This window comes from Argopecten irradians, chromosome 2 (assembly GCF_041381155.1).
Source record: "Argopecten irradians isolate NY chromosome 2, Ai_NY, whole genome shotgun sequence".
Taxonomy (NCBI): domain Eukaryota; kingdom Metazoa; phylum Mollusca; class Bivalvia; order Pectinida; family Pectinidae; genus Argopecten; species Argopecten irradians.
Window position 1 is genome coordinate 45211901 of NC_091135.1, and position 18243 is coordinate 45230143.

The following is an 18243-nucleotide window of genomic DNA, read 5'->3' on the forward strand; positions in this document are numbered from 1 at the left end:
TATCTGACACGATAATATCTCACTTCCGGTGGCAATGATGCTTCCTGTGGAAAATCCTTAAAGCTATTAATAAAAGTTTTGGGAAATGGCTGACTGAGCGTCATTCTAGATTCATCTCTTATTTGACATTATCTACCACACAACCCATATGTAACGAACATTGTATTTTTATTTTCCTGTTATATTGTTTTGTGTGGTTTAGTTTGAATTTTTTGAACTGTTTTTACATGCAGTGTCACAATGTCAGTGTTATTTTGAAGTTATCTTCAACAGTTCAAATTAAGGACTTTCAACAGAAAGGGTAAGATCAAGTTCATATATGTAGATAATGTAATCTTAATATAATCTGCAGAACCTAATTTAACTATACAGTACATGCAGTGTTCTCCCTTCGGACATTTTCCAGCTGGTCCTAAGGACCGACTGACCCTAAAACTGACTGGTCCTGAGTGAAAGTTGTCCTTACAAAATTAGAATTCATCCTTGTAGTTTATATACTAGCAAAGTAAGTAATAGTTTTACTAAAGAAAATATCCACATATCTATTTTAGTATTTTACGCTCTCAACAAAGTTCACTTAAAACCAGAATATCACGAAAATCTGTTTTGGACAATTTGATCTTTAACCTTTCTACAATGCTACTGCTATTTTTGTTTTGTCTGTCTTTAGTACTCTATCAGAACTGGACCAAAAAGTTGCCGGTCAAAGGACCAGTTGCATGACAAAAAATGTCAGCCCTACTATAAAGTTGCCAGTCACGGGCAGACGGACAGGCGATAATTTCGAAAGCTGAGTACATGTGACATGTGTAACGAATGGTTTGTTATACGACCATAGTCAGAACATTTGCTAGAAAGCTACAATTAATTGTTTTGCCAGGGTTCGACTGCTGCGTTAGCTTGCAGATTCTTTGTCATACTATGACGTTTCAGAGTACTGGTGAGAATAAATAACGGACGATGTAGAATACATTTCATTATTAATATTTAACAAGTTACGATTAGTATAAACACCTTTCTCCAGCGGAGATTCTTGTATTATCTCCTTAACGGTTAAACCCAAAAATAAACACAAAAAATCGAGACATGCCAAGTCCAGTATTTCAAACCCGAAGTTGTTCAAACCCAAAAATATAGCAAAAATATTGTCTGACAGCAAATAATACACACACAGTAATATACATATATCAATTGTCAAGAAATAGTACTTGTCCATGTAGAGTTGAATATATAAAAAATAAAACTTGAACGACTTTCCTCTAGTACTTTCGTCATTTCATGATGGCTCTTCAGGAATATAAATGTTTATTGATTTGTTCTTTAAAAAATAAACATTTATATTCCTGAAGAACCTTCATGAAATGGCAAAAGTACTAGAGGAAGGTAGTAGAGTTTTATTTTTCACATATGTATTTTATATGCTACAATAATTAATCCCAGCAATCCCATGATCTTGTGCTCAGTAAAGTCTCTGTAAAGTCTCGATTCACATAACTTCCACAAATTGATTGAAAAAATCTAACGGAACGAAGGGTTACGTTTTGTTACACACATGTATGTCACTGTCAGCTCTCCTCTGCCCCTAATTTTACTCCCCAAGTCAATGTTAGAGGTATAGCACAACGAGACATGTTTGAATCATTAGTGAAAAAGACACTTGAACCAATATTAGAGGTTAGATACAATGTATGTCATTACGTCTTATCGCAGAAATGTACCCAAATGATTGGCGGAGAGCCGTCATGTGGTTACCCCTGTATCACTTTATACTAGGGGGTCAGTAAATTTTATTATGGTGCAATACCTGCTTTCGCTTCAAAATTTAAACACATTCTCTTCAACAAACTATACCATTGCATTACCGTAAAACTATATATTACTTGATATTTTGGTGTAAAATTAACTTAAATCGTTTTGATACTTCAAATTAAATGAAATGCAATGAAATGAAAAAGTTGACGACATGGTGAAAGTCAAACGTAACAATTCAAGCGTTTTCTTGACTGTGATTATAAACAAATGGAGGGGTTCATACCTACAGATCATTCCTCACTCTACAATCAATTTATCGGCATAAAAGTGATTATCTCAGAGAGAATAAAGAGATGTTCAAGGAGACTGCGTTTTAAATGTTGGATGGATTTTTGTGTCACTTTTGTTTTTGATGCTTTCAATATACAACCAGTCTTGTGTCGTGTTGAGGTAGGCCTAACATAAGTTACTGTGCACAAGGAATGTTGAAATTATTGGTGATTTATAAATTACTTGGATCTAGTACTTGTTTTGCAGATTCCTTATACAGTATATTTGTAGATTCCGGAAAGAAATACATAAATAAATATGTATGCCCAAGACACTTCTGTTTTAAAATCAGCGATTGTTTGTATTCTTTGCCAGCATGATTCAAGTTTGATTTTAGATTCTTGACAAAATAAATAGGAAACAAAGACCTAATGAAACAAACTAATGGTCCTCGATGCGATAAAATATATATTGTATATAGTCAGTTACTGACCCCCTATAAAGGTATAGAGGGTCAGTTAGAAGTATAGGAGGCTCGGGCTACGTCCTCGCCCCCTTTAAATCTTACTGACCCTCTATGCCTTTATAGGGGGTCAGTAACTGACTATATAACAAATAGTATCTAACCTCTAACATTATTTCAAGTGATGTGAAATCTTATAGCAAGAGGTTATCCAAATCTGGGTTTTGCATAGCCCGGTCCGATACCAATCAGTGTCGACAAGTTCCTCTTTTGATATAGCACTGTGCTCTGGCCCTAAACGAGTCATCAATCTGTCCAATGCCTGTATCCAATTGCGTTCATACCACCTTTAACACAATCGGAACACTGTTCAATGTCTATATAAGCATAAATTGATATTAATTTATTATATTTTCTTTACAGACTTGTGTAAATAGGAAAATACAGTCATGGCTTCACAGGAAAATCCAGTGAGTGCTCCTGTGCTTACTAAGTCAGAATTTGAGTTTGATGAGGCTCCCATAGGAAGAGGAGGATTTGGTACTGTATACAGGGCCAAACATAAAGACTTTGGAATCGTGGCAGTAAAGACTCTCATTGATAATGGCATGCTTCCTCAGAAGTAAGTAGTACATATGATTATCATATACTCCCTTTCTTGTCTTGAAAGCTTGATATAATTTAAGACCTTATATATCACTAAGTGTCATGTAAATTAATATTTTTCTTGTAGACATATCAGAATTCTAACAAAGGAAGCTAAGAAACTAGGACAGCTGTGTGGGCATCCTTCCATATTGAAACTTTTAGGAACAATCATGGAAAAAGACAATTATTCCTTAATTCTTGAGTATATGGCATTGGGAAGTTTAGTGGAATTCCGTAAGGAGTTCAAAGTTCAATGGCCAGTTATGTCTCGTATAGTGACAGACATTGCTTCAGGAATGGAATATTTACATAGCCATGATCCACACATTCTTCATCTGGATCTTAAAGGAGATAACATCTTACTGAATGGACAGATACGTGCCAAGGTAATGTACTTATAGGTTTGGTTTTTAACATTTTTTTTTGATAATTTCTGGAATCTGTTTAAAATACAAATCTATGACCTAGCTATAATTTATATCCATCAAGAGGGAGAAGATCATATGTTATCCACAGAGATGATTAAATTATCATGTAAACTAGATGTCTTATTACATTGTATTAAGCATATTTGTTACCTGAGGTTTTGAAGTTCAAATAAAAATGTTTAAAATTTCATGCTTTGAAAACACAGGTGTTATCTATATTTGAACAAAACTTCTATGACTAAAATTACTCAGCCTGTATATTTACTGCAGTCCAAAGAATATAATTGGTTAAATCCTATAACTTTAATGTGATCGGATCAACTTTTGTTGGAGAGCTCGAAGGATCCCAAACATGATTGGATAAAAACTTTCCAGTAATGTACAATTATGGGTAGATAGGTGTTGACTTGATGTAGATGAAATTTTTGTGTAACAGATTGCAGACTTTGGTTTGTCGGAGTGGAGAACTATAACAATGACTGTAACCCGAGGGACAGGGGGAGAGGCCGGCGATGGCCGGAGATGTACAGTCAGTCATGTTCCTCCTGAGGTTTGGTCAAACATAAACCTACCATCCAGTACACATTTTGACATCTACGGATTTGGCATAGTGCTATGGGAAATGCTGAGTGGGCAAGTCCCTTACAGAGGTGAGAAAGAAAATATTTTGAATTGTAAATCACAGTCTCTATCAAAACTATGGACTAAGAAAATTAGCCTTGGTCTTGTAGGGACTTGTGTGCATGTAAAATGTGCCTTGTGTCTTTCTAAGAATTAGATGTTTAGAGGAAATATTCTCTGATATTATACATAGGCCTGTTTTCATTTCACAACTTACATTTAACTTAGACATGTATAAACTGAAATGTAAGTTGTAATCTTATAAAAGCTTTTTACTTGTTTTTAAATGTTCATAAACTATCAAGTCTAAATTGGTGTTAAACAGGTGTGTCCGATGAATTGGTCAGATCTGCTGTTTTGAGTGGACAGCGTCCAGACTTTGTCCAGATCCCTAAGGATGCTTCTCCTAAGTTTACACAGTTAATGACCAGATGTTGGCATCAAAAGCCTGGTCAGCGGCCACCTTTCACAGGTAAACATTGAATTCTTTTATGATATACTTGTCTTTAATACAATGTTGGTGAATCTAAAAATGTATATGCCATATATGTGGGTTGTCATACTGTTATATCATGTCATGATTTTCCTACTGCTTCCTTCTACAGTCATCAAGAAAGAAGTTGACACTTTATACAAAGACGTATATGAAAAGGACATTGTGAAAGCTTTGAAAAATATCAGATCTGAAATAGTAGCAGATTATGTAAGTTTAAATTTCTACAACTTTTTATTTAGATTGATGAAACAAAGTCTGAGGTTTCAAATCAGCCTTACAATCTTTTAAATCTAACCTCTGAGAGGTCAATGGTATTTCTTTTGAACTGATGTTTCTTAATTACATATGAGACAGGTAACAAATGTTTTGTTTAACACATTTATGAATTGAAATGAGGTTAAAAATGTTATTTTCAATGGATCAGTTTCTTGTGGTTTCACAGAATAATCATTTATTTTTGAATAATTATGTAAAAGTCCCTCAAAATTGCAAAAATATCATCCCTGTAAAAATCATTTGTTAATGATTGTCAATAACCTTTCTGATATATCCCCATGTAATATTATAAGACTCTTCCATATGTTGATATGAAGGATAGGGATATTCTACCCGAGGGTCACAAAATGTTATATTAATATTATATGATTGTAAGAGTTGTTTATCTCAGAAGAATTCTTCTTTATGTTTTATTTAGGAACATGATGACCCTGTTTACACACAAACTGCTGACATAGACAACATGCAGATTCCAGTATTCACTGTGCCAAAAGTGCCTGAGCAACCTCTACAGCAGGTGACAGTGTCAACAGACACAGAAATGCCGTCCTCCAGCCATCAATCAACATCCCAGGAGGACTCTCAGAGGGAGACGTCCATTCCCATGGAAACAGAAACTGCGGAAGATGACACACCAGTTGATGTGAAATATTTCAAAGTCGAAGAAGAACTAGACACTAACGAGAAAATGATGCGAAAGATTTTACATAATCCAATTGCAATGAGACTAGTACACACACCCTATGCTAAAGAAGTATTCCGATTAAATGATAAAGCTGTCAAAGATTTACGTGATCCGAAAAAAGTGGAGCGTGTTATTCAAAGTGATTTAACATTGCAGTGGGAAATGAAGTTTTCAAAATTTGACTATCGTAGGGATCTATCTGGTATGCATGCCAAGAGATTTGAGCTTACAAATGTTTTGTATGATAAGATTAACGAAGATGAGCTGAAGGGGACAGGACGTACTTACCGTCATTCATGTTCACGGTTTGAAACAGCTGGACAAAGATTACGTGATAGAAGAAGATCACGTGTGGATGAAACCATGAATAAAAACCCACATGTAGGAGGCTATGATTCTAAAGGTGAGAATTGCATGTATTTACAACCATTCCATGATTTGTTTTCTTTCGAAAACCAGGACCCAGAAAAGATGCAATGATTCATCTATTATTGATATAAAAAAAAAACCCACCAAATTTAGAGCCTTAGCCAAGAAAAAATTTAATTTTTTCAATATATTTTACAGGATTGCTGATTAATTAACATAGATATCTGTAACAATTGCTAATTAACATACATATCTGTAACAATTGCTAATTAACATAGATATCTGTAACAATTGCTAATTAACATACATATCTGTAACAATTGCTAATTAACATACATATGTGTAACAATTGCTAATTAACATAGATATCTGTGAAAATTGCTAATTAACATACATATGTGTAACAATTGCTAATTAACATATTTATTTGTAACAATTGCTAATTAACATATTTATTTGTAACAATTGCTAATTAACATATTTATTTGTAACAATTGCTAATTAACATATTTATTTGTAACAATTGCTAATTAACATAGATATTTGTAACAATTGCTAATTAACATATTTATTTGTAACAATTGCTAATTAACATATTTATCTGTAACAATTGCTAATTAACATAGATATCTGTAACAATTGCTAATTAACATAGATATCTGTAACAATTGCTAATTAACATAGATATCTGTAACAATTGCTAATTAACATAGATATCTGTAACAATTGCTAATTAACATAGATATCTGTAACAATTGCTAATTAACATAGATATCTGTAACAATTGCTAATTAACATAGATATCTGTAACAATTGCTAATTACCATAAATATCTGTATCGTCGGAGACTCAGGGGCGATTGCACTACGCTACACTTATCATAGATAACAATAGATATCTGTAACATTTGCAGGAAAACTTATTCAAGGTTTACCCTGAAGTAATAGTCCTCAAAATATTCTCTTTAATGGTGAAGTTTGTCATGTAATGGAAGTAAACCAACTGAATACGTCAATTTCTTGATACCAAAAAGAGGTGGGTTAAGTAAAATTTTCCATCAATTAGTCCTATCTTATAGTGATTGTGACAGGATTTTCGGACATCATATTCACCAGAAGATAGGACTAATCGACAATAATCATATATTACTGTACCCACATTATTTTGGTATTTTGAAACCCATGATTAAATTTATATTATTTTTGTCCAGATACAGCAAACTATTTCCGCTTAAAGAAGGCTCTAGATAATCCAGCACAGCTGAGACAAGCTATGCGAGATAGGGAAAGCGGCAAGACAGAATCCTCGCTCACAACCATTGAAAAGGATATTTTTGACTTGATGAAGGATCCCTATCTTTTGATAGCAGTACTCTACCAAGAATCAGGCATACTGTTGAAGTTATCTAAGTATGTTTATATATACTCAGACTGATTTAATGTGCATCTCCTTGTCTTATTCTGTCAGATTATAGTTTATGATAGTAATAGTTTAATGCTATATAGTCATAGAAAATCACAAAGATATCGTTGAAAGTACAATTCAATGCAGTGCATGTCTGAAACAATAAATACCAACCTTATAAACTTAAAAGGAAGTAAAATAAAACATCGGAAAACCTTGCATTACTGCTTAATTGCATATTCTGAAAGTTCTGGAAAGTAGCGTTTAGTTCAGTTGCAAAACTATGATTTTAACCCCTCATCAACATCAAGCCACCATGTTGGATTTTGGTGGGTGAAGTTTGTTACCACGCTATATCAAAGAAAGTACTGAAGGGATCTCTCTCAAATTTCATATGTAGACTCCACATGATCCATCAACAAGATGGCTGTCAAGCAACCAAATTTATCTTCGGTTGCTGTCTTAGTACTATGTGTTTTCTGTAAACTAATCTGAGAAAACATCCAAGAAAATAACAAAATAAGGATAATCTGAGAAAACATCCAGGTCATTATGGGTGCCAAGATCTCTCTTGGATATCTTGTCCTCAAAGTATTAACTAAGCATTAACAAACTTTGATTTTGTTTCAGTAACTATCCAGACATGTTCCTGAAGATTCTACAGGGACTAAATGGTTACTCCTCATATACAAATTGTGAAAACCAAAACCACAACTGGTAAGTCACCACATGTGGCACTGATGTGTAGTTAACATCTTGGATCAAAACACCACATATGACATTGACATCTGGTTTAGATAAAATGAAATTCAAAGTGACTGATAAGATGGCAACTTGATAAGAATCATCATCACTATTCATTTACAAAGTTGGAAAGGGTAAGATGAAGTTATTATTTAATGAGTAGTTACATATAACAATTAACAAACAGATATTTGTAGAACATTCATTTAGCTTACTGATTTCTTGACTGCTGCCTCAGGTTCCAGTATTATTATATATTATATAAATATTCATTGCAATGGTCTAAGCTATCATTAGGATATTATATGAATGGTAATGAGAACGTTTAATCTTGTTATGCTTAAAGTAGCATTTAAGCCTTTAATAGCATAGAGAATTTATAAATTATTGTATGTGCCGGTTATAATATAGATATTGCAAAATTGCTTGTTTTAAAAAATAGGCACATGATATATGAATATTCATGAGTGTGATTATTTCCAGGCATATGACTATTCATGACTATGACTGTTGTAGGCGTATGCTAGACATGATGCGCCACATTGACCGGGACAAAATAAGGAGCCCAGAGGATCTAATGAGGATGATGGAGATGGCAGGACCGAGAATGCGGAAGATGAGACATCACCCAATGTATGACATGGACGATGACGATGAGCATATGGATATGATGATGAGAGAGATGATGATGGGAAGGGGTATGAGACCAGATAGTAAGTAGAATTACTTGTAATAATCAAAACAACAAAAACTAAATTTGTTGGTAATCAAACTAATACAGCTTAAGAAGTTACTTGATGGCCTTTGTTTATGTTTCATTTAACTTCCTATTAACTGCATGGGGCATTTAAGGATGTGCCAGGTTTTAGGAGATGGAGGAAAAACTGTGTACCCGAGGGAAAACACCAAACTTTGGCCAGTATCTGCCAACTCTCTTGAGTGAAATTCGAACTTGAAACCCACAGGTGAATGGCTTATAGTAATATGAATGCAATGGCAAGCTATTATAAAATGAATATCAACTGACAATAAGTTTATAGAATATGCTCAATGATATTTTCTATCAACGACTTTGAAAATAACAACCAGAAAATAGAACTGAGCTTTAGGTTAATAGTCTTTCTCCTGTAACTACAGTGATATTAAAATTGATTTTAAATCCTGATTTATTGCTCACAGGAATGGAAGACATGAGAATGAATATGATGCCACCCATGTACCGAATGGAGATGGAACGGAGAAGACGTGAAATGAACCCATCTTCTAGAAAAGAATCTGAACCATCTTCTTCCTCCGCATCAGGCTCCTCCAAGAATGTATGTACTTAAATTCATGTAATTCATGTTTCTAATTTTTATGAAATTCTGTGTTTAGGATTATTAATAAGCAGTTGTGGGATATCAACTTTACTTTCATCGTTTTACTAAGGGAGTGTAAAGGTAGCTTGATTATATAGCTATTGGTTCTATTTACTTCATCTGATAACAGAATTATCTCCCCTTGTAGGAATCAAGCCAGAGTTCTGGAATTATCGGAAATGTTCTGAGTCAAGTGAAGAACCTGTTGCCTGGTGCTGGACGTAATGCTAGAGATGACGATGAAAACAAGGGCAATAGAGTTCTACAAGAGAAAGATAACAAACATAAAGAGGTGATGACACATACTAAATTAGCATTTTTACCTGTTTGGTTTTAAGTCTTTTTCTTCCAAGACTATTTTGAGGTAGGTTCCACTTAATGGCTATATTTGAGAGGAATTCACAAAAGTCCAGTTGTATAATCCTTTTAATTAACTTTCAGAATAATTCTCATTTTTTTTTCTTTTTTTTTTCACATTTTGCTAGTTTTCATTCATCAAAATATCTTTGAATAAAATATCACAATTAGTTGGTCTGTAATTGACATTAATCATACTTGAACTAATTGAATAGTGTAACAGCTATCCACACTATACAGGAAATTGTATTTACTTCTGGGACTCAACAAGAAATAGTGCCACAACAATTACAAATTTGATAAAGGATTTACACAAAAGTTAAACTTGATTCAAATAAAGCAGATATAAGGTTCTTCACAGGGGTATGTCTTTCTTTGTAGATAAAGATGGAAAGTGATGAACTTGATCAAGATGGTCCTAGGTCCAACTCTCTGGAAACAGATGCAGCCCCACCTCCTGGTAAGGATAAAACAACAGATTCTTATAACATCATATGTGTCTGTCCTTTGGATGAATACAATCTTATACTGTAAACATACTTGTTCTTTCAGTCAAATTTTAGCACAAGTGTGAAAAACCTGTAAAATAGGATTTATAAGTGCAGATATAAGTAAGCGCAGTTCGTTGGTTCAACTATAAAAAAAATTAGTGCTGTAAATGAAGTAGAACTTCAAAGATAGTGCTAAAATAAAACTAAGCGCGAAAATGTTTATAGTATATGGTAGTACGCAAAAAGTGGAATATATGAAAATAAAAGAATGACCCAAAGGGGTTAAGAAGATCTCTGGGCTCTGGCCCAAAGGATTGTTTTATACACTCATTATAGACACATGTACAGTGCCTTTGTTTTATACACTCATTATAGACACATGTACAGTGTCTTTGTTTTATACACTCATTATAGACACATGTACAGTGCCTTTGTTTTATACACTCATTATAGACACATGTACAGTGCCTTTGTTTTATACACTCATTATAGACACATGTACAGTGCCTTTGTTTTATACACTCATTATAGACACATGTACAGTGTCTTTGTTTTATACACTCATTATAGACACATGTACAGTGTCTTTGTTTTATACAATCATTATAGACACATGTACAGTGTCTTTGTTTTATACAATCATTATAGACACATGTACAGTGTCTTTGTTTTATACAATCATTATAGACACATGTACAGTGTCTTTGTTTTATACAATCATTATAGACACATGTACAGTGTCTTTGTTTTATACACTCATTATAGACACATGTACAGTGTCTTTGTTTTATACAATCATTATAGACACATGTACAGTGCCTTTGTTTTATACAATCATTATAGACACATGTACAGTGCCTTTGTTTTATACACTCATTATAGACACATGTACAGTGTCTTTGTTTTATACAATCATTATAGACACATGTACAGTGTCTTTGTTTTATACACTCATTATAGACACATGTACAGTGTCTTTGTTTTATACACTCATTATAGACACATGTACAGTGTCTTTGTTTTATACAATCATTATAGACACATGTACAGTGTCTTTGTTTTATACAATCATTATAGACACATGTACAGTGTCTTTGTTTTATACAATCATTATAGACACATGTACAGTGTCTTTGTTTTATACACTCATTATAGACACATGTACAGTGTCTTTGTTTTATACAATCATTATAGACACATGTACAGTGCCTTTGTTTTATACAATCATTATAGACACATGTACAGTGCCTTTGTTTTATACACTCATTATAGACACATGTACAGTGCCTTTGTTTTATACAATCATTATAGACACATGTACAGTGTCTTTGTTTTATACAATCATTATAGACACATGTACAGTGCCTTTGTTTTATACACTCATTATAGACACATGTACAGTGCCTTTGTTTTATACACTCATTATAGACACATGTACAGTGTCTTTGTTTTATACAATCATTATAGACACATGTACAGTGCCTTTGTTTTATACAATCATTATAGACACATGTACAGTGTCTTTGTTTTATACACTCATTATAGACATATGTACAGTGTCTTTGTTTTATACACTCATTATAGACACATGTACAGTGCCTTTGTTTTATACACTCATTATAGACACATGTACAGTTTCTTTGTTTTATACACTCATTATAGACACATGTACAGTGCCTTTGTTTTATACACTCATTATAGACACATGTACAGTGCCTTTGTTTTATACAATCATTATAGACACATGTACAGTGTCTTTGTTTTATACAATCATTATAGACACATGTACAGTGCCTTTGTTTTATACACTCATTATAGACACATGTACAGTGCCTTTGTTTTATACACTCATTATAGACACATGTACAGTGTCTTTGTTTTATACAATCATTATAGACACATGTACAGTGCCTTTGTTTTATACACTCATTATAGACACATGTACAGTGTCTTTGTTTTATACACTCATTATAGACACATGTACAGTGTCTTTGTTTTATACACTCATTATAGACACATGTACAGTGTCTTTGTTTTATACACTCATTATAGACACATGTACAGTTTCTTTGTTTTATACACTCATTATAGACACATGTACAGTGCCTTTGTTTTATACACTCATTATAGACACATGTACAGTGTCTTTGTTTTATACACTCATTATAGACACATGTACAGTGTCTTTGTTTTATACACTCATTATAGACACATGTACAGTGTCTTTGTTTTATACACTCATTATAGACACATGTACAGTGTCTTTGTTTTATACACTCATTATAGACACATGTACAGTGTCTTTGTTTTATACACTCATTATAGACACATGTACAGTGTCTTTGTTTTATACCCTCATTATAGACACATGTACAGTGTCTTTGTTTTATACACTCATTATAGACACATGTACAGTGTCTTTGTTTTATACACTCATTATAGACACATGTACAGTGTCTTTGTTTTATACACTCATTATAGACACATGTACAGTGCCTTTGTTTTATACACTCATTATAGACACATGTACAGTGTCTTCTTTGTAAATTGTGCTTATATAGTGTACTGTTACATGTAATGTAAAGCAAGTGCATTGTATTGTACTGATGTGTAATTCTGCTGTAGATTATGTAAATTATGTATTTATGTTCTGTCATCTGAATGTATTTATTTGATTGGTTTCCTGTTACACATGGTCTATGTGTCTGGAGAGACATATACAGAGGATTCCACTTTTTTGCAAAGGGTATTTTTCAGAAGAAAAATATGCAAATATCTAGATTTTTCAAATAGGCATTTTGCCCCTCTGTTTGACCCCTACATGCATGTGAACAGGCAAATACCAGTGTTTCCTTCACTTGATAAATACGTGATTAACACTAGAAACAAACAACAAGTAATAATTTTTGAAGTTTTGAATCAATTTTAATGGCTAGTAACAAAAAATACTCCAATGTGAGGTTCCTATTCACATTAATTAATCGACTCATGAATCTGTTTGAGACCTTATGCAATAACTAAATATGATTGTGTCTGCAAATATATACATATAAATTTTGTACCTAAATAATGTACATTTAAATGTTATTGTATATGTTTGAGGTAATAATACGGTCAAGTACACAAAAAACTAAGTCTTTTTTAAAATCAAGGTCTTTATTGTTATGATCAAAAGATCTATATTTAGTACATTTAGGTCAGATTTAAGAATAGCTGTGATTAATTTGGAATTTTCTTATTGGGAAAGTGCCAACAGTTTTAGTGATATATGACTAATTATAAGGTTATATGTTAAGTACTAAGTTTAAGCAGCTATGTATTGTAGACACCAACCAAACAGAAGGTGACTACAATAACCAGCTATGTATTGTAGACACCAACCAAACAGAAGGTGACTACAAACACAACTGAAAAGAGAGGGTATAGTACTACACTAAATCAAGCTGTGATTACAATGATTTATTGAAATAACTTCAATATGGCTGAGGATGTATTGATAAGAACCACTAATAGTTGAACTTAACAACCGTGGCTGTGTTGGCATCATAGGATTTTTGTCTTGAAAAGGTATCCAAACGTGATATTTTGTGTGAGATCCTATGTGATAATGTTTGTTAGAAACACAGAGAAAAATTGAAGTTTTTCCTGTCTGAATATAGCATGACTTTACATTAATGTGCTAGTGATAGCAGAAATAGTTTTAATAGCCAGCTGCCGGCACTGGTATACTGTGCTAGTAAATTAGCCAATTGATATGTTTGCATTTCAATGATTTGACTAATTCATAAGTCCTAATAATTAGGACTTAGAAGCTTATTTTGACTGTATACAAAATCATGAGACAGATTTCCTTTACTTTAAAATCTCATATATCAAAATTTAGATTTATTGAGTGCTATGATAAGAATGCCTTAACATTCAAAACTTAGTTTTTCACACCAATTTAAGGCTTTCAAAGTTCAAAGTGTCATTGTTTTGATCATGCTTTACATTTTTTTCAGAAAGAGTTCAGGGTACCTCTGATATCATTCCAGCTGCTGTAGCACTCCCTGTTGATCGTCAATCAACCACACCTATCCTTCCCCAACCCCAGGGGTCGAGCTTGTCACACCCTGGTGATAGTGTGAGTAGTCATCCTGGTGTTGTAACATCAACAAGTCTTCCAGCATCCGCAGCCTCAGTGCCATCAATAGGGAACAATATTTCGAGTCTTGGGTCTGCGTCTGCTGCATCTGTTACAACTCCAATGGAGGTGGATCCCTTTCCGTCTCTGATGCCTCTAGATGACAGTTCTTCAGTGAATAGCCGTTCGTCGGAGACTCCACTAAAACAGCTTTACAATCCCCCAACTCCAAAGGCAGCCTCACTACCTAGCACTAGCAAGCTTATCCAACAAGTACAAAATGTAAATGTCTCAGCCACCAAGACTTCTGGGAGTCGCAGTGCCATGGAGACACAAGTACGTCCACGCCCCTCCGCTACCCCATCTGAGGCAAAAAAGACTAAAATAAGTGATAATGAAGTAAGCAAGCTCAACATCAGAATAAACTTGTAACTATTAAATGCCAGATGGCCTAAATCCTGCCCCCATCCAAAAAAAAAATTTGGAACCTTCGGTGAACATGAGAATAATATTTGAAACTAAACAGAAAATTGATATTTTTAGAATGCTAAGGCCTTTGAGTGATTGCCCAGTATTATATGATTTTAATCAGATTGTATTTTTGTGCTACAACTGACAGCTGAGAATTATATGATCATCATTATTGTTCAAGCTTTTTTGCAAAATAATTCATATTAATTTGATAAGTAATACTTAAACATGTCCATAGTAAGCAACTTAAATGTATTCAATAGCATGCTTTGTTTGATGGTTTTTGGTTGAGGTGTGCTTTCTTAATTTCAGAGCCTGGACCAGGACGTTTCTATAGATGCTAACCCAAGCATGGAGACAATTGCTACCACCAAGTCTGAGATTTATTTAAAAGATGATGGGAAAACCCACACCATTTACCATAATCGTAAGTTAATTACAGAATGTGACATTAAAAAAGTGTGAAAAAACATATACGCTGTATCAGAGTCCTGATCTTCTTGGAGTTTAAATGAGAAGTAACTTGTTATATTTTGATAAAATTGTAGGGCCTGGATGTACTACAAAAATTGTACTGTCGGGAAACAAGGAAGCAAAACATCCTAATATTCAGGTCGGAGATAAAAATGTCATGGTTATTAACAAAGGAGAAGTGTCAGGAATGTCTGCCAAACCGCAAGTCCCAGCTAAACTCACCAGTAAGTCAGCACCAACAAATTGAGTTTATACTGTAAACAATCTCCTATATTTGCATATCCAACATATTCGTGAAAATTGAATGACAATTGTTTATTTGTGTAAACGTTTTATATAATTGGTGACAGTAAAGTGTTTTACAGTAACCATAGTTCTTTGGTAAAGAAATAGGCTAGTTATGTCGTTAACTGTCAATTATAATTTGATAAACTCGTTAACGACACCAAATGACTTTATGTATCAATCAAAATGTTGGACAGAAAGATTATATGTTTGTTTTGCTTGTAGAGTCCAAAAGACCTGTTACACCTGATGACTTTGATGTGGTATCTGAAAAGATAGGTTCTAGTGTTCATGAGTTATCCAAGCGGCTCGATATTACTCCTGCCAATATGGATCAGATTCAATTAGATTACGGAAGTGAGGGATCCTACGAAGTCTGTTACCAGATGTTAAAAAAATGGTCATCGTCAAAAAGACAGGCAACTATCGATGTGTTGGCAAAGGCCCTCAGTAAAATTAAAAGGAATGACATTGCAAACCAATTGCAATAATTCATTACTTGGAGAAATACCAAAACATTTAATACAATTTATTGTGATAGAAAGAAATATACATACCGGTATATATACAAACAAGTTTTAGAGAAGGTATTTAATGAGAATTTAATTATTAATGATGTGATTTTATAAATCATCTTCATGGAATGTAAGATTGGAAAATTGTGTGGATGTAGATTGTGTTGTTATGATTTTCAGTGGGATGGACAGCTCATTTGAAGCAATGTGGTAATTTAAAACAGAATCATGCATTGAAAAAAAAAATACATTTAATAAATCCATAATAATTTTTATTTAAGTTTATAGTAGAAAATATTTTCTATGACTTGTAATTTGGATTTGTTGTGGTTATAAACACAATATTTCAGTAAAGTAACAAGTCCTGCCTTACTGTATGTGATATGTAAAACTAATATTTATAAATAATCTTGACAGTAGTACTGATCTAAAGGCATTGTCACATAATATGTAACCAGGTTTGAATGTGAAAGTATAGGAATCATCCAAGTAATCATATACTTGATTTTTATTTGTTTTCATACTAAATCCAACTGTCTGATTGTCAGATATTTTTATACATTGTACTATGAAGAAAAAATCCGAGAGTGGCGCGAAAACTTGACGTTATCATGACGTCACAATAGAGACGTCTATGTTGCATACTAATCAAAAATAATTCATTGGAAAGTCAATGGAATCATACATTTAAACATGTTTTATGTTATCAAATAGACTGAAAAACTAATTACACGTAAAAGCATTGATGTAACTATTTTTTAACTTCATCTGGGTATCAAAGCAAATTTGTTTGCAAACTTTTGTGAGAATAACAAAAATAGTGACATCAATGCTTAATTGTTTTTCATTTTCACTGATTCATTCTCAGAATTATTGTGTTATACATTTATATTAGACATATCTGTGTATAATCATCTTTTAGTTTATAAACAATGTTGCTTTGATTTTATCACTAAAATATGTTGAAGTAACTGTAATAGCTTGTGGAGATCAGTAAGGGATGTGAATTGCTTCAGTAATACAGGTACTCACAATGCTTCTTCTTTTAGTTTACATTCTTACAATGAAGTTCATGATGCATGTAATCATACCTAGCTTGATCAGCATTATGTAAAATGAACACTGACTTTAGTTAAAAATATAATGAATGACAGGATGAATGCCAATGAAACAACTGGATATATCTGTATTAATGAAGCTAATTTTTTTTTTTTGCCTGTTGCTTTACTTATGTTTAAAGATGCTCCACCGCCAATAAAGCATAAATGATATTCTTCACTTGAACAATAATTGGTGTTTAATCATGTATATATATGTCTAATTAACACAAAAGGTAATAAAAAATAATTTGTTTCGCCTTTGGTGGATGCGCAATCAGTACTTCATTCCATATAGGATAAAGTGACACAGATTTTTTTGGGGATGCAATTAAAGTTAGAAGCTCCAACTTTTCAATGGTGGTAATGGTGTAAAGTAAATAACTTTTGTAGCTGAAGAAAAATACTAAATCGTCTGCTCCTGTTTTTGATAGTGAAAATATACCAATATATCTCTAAGATTTTGTCACCTCCAACTTAACTTCTGATATTCTGCATTTGCACATTACAGAGTTATCTGCCTTTGCGGGTAGGTATTGATTGTGACGTCATGTGTTGGCGAGCGTAGCGTCATACTTTCTGGGGAAAACAACATGAATTGTGCTCACAACATAATGACATAACGATCGATACCTACCGGTAAGGGAGCTAACCCTGTAATATGCAAAGACGGAATATTCATTAGACAATCAAGTCATTAAAGGATAAGACAGCTGTATTGTACGTGCAGTATTTTGTAATAAAGATAGTAAAATCTATAGACTGTCGTTGTATTACATTCTTTTGTTCTGATTTTGATAGCATGTGCATATGTTTCAATTTCTCAACATTTTTGGAATGAAGACTTGATATTCAGTTTTACTGCAGGCTCAATAAAATCATTAGTGTTTAAATCGTTTGTTTCTGTCTTCATTAT

At 33.2% G+C, this 18243-nt stretch overlaps 1 protein-coding gene across 2 annotated transcripts; it reads left to right on the forward strand.

The window, feature by feature from the left end:
- The first annotated feature begins 62 nt into the window (after positions 1 to 62).
- On the forward strand, positions 63 to 18220 carry LOC138315658 (uncharacterized). 2 transcript variants are annotated; one of them, XM_069256839.1, is made up of 17 exons: positions 63 to 301; positions 2909 to 3107; positions 3219 to 3519; positions 3998 to 4211; positions 4508 to 4654; positions 4788 to 4885; positions 5373 to 6042; positions 7219 to 7417; positions 8043 to 8129; positions 8673 to 8869; positions 9336 to 9472; positions 9663 to 9806; positions 10253 to 10331; positions 14364 to 14884; positions 15269 to 15383; positions 15505 to 15654; positions 15941 to 18220. In XM_069256839.1, exons 2-17 carry the CDS (start codon positions 2935 to 2937, stop codon positions 16204 to 16206), a joined length of 3498 nt encoding a protein of 1165 aa, XP_069112940.1. In that variant the 5' UTR covers positions 63 to 301; positions 2909 to 2934; the 3' UTR covers positions 16207 to 18220. The 2 variants fall into 2 exon arrangements, with proteins under 2 accessions (XP_069112940.1, XP_069112941.1); XM_069256840.1 differs by having other exon boundaries at positions 14364 to 14821.
- Positions 18221 to 18243: the final 23 nt, after the last annotated feature.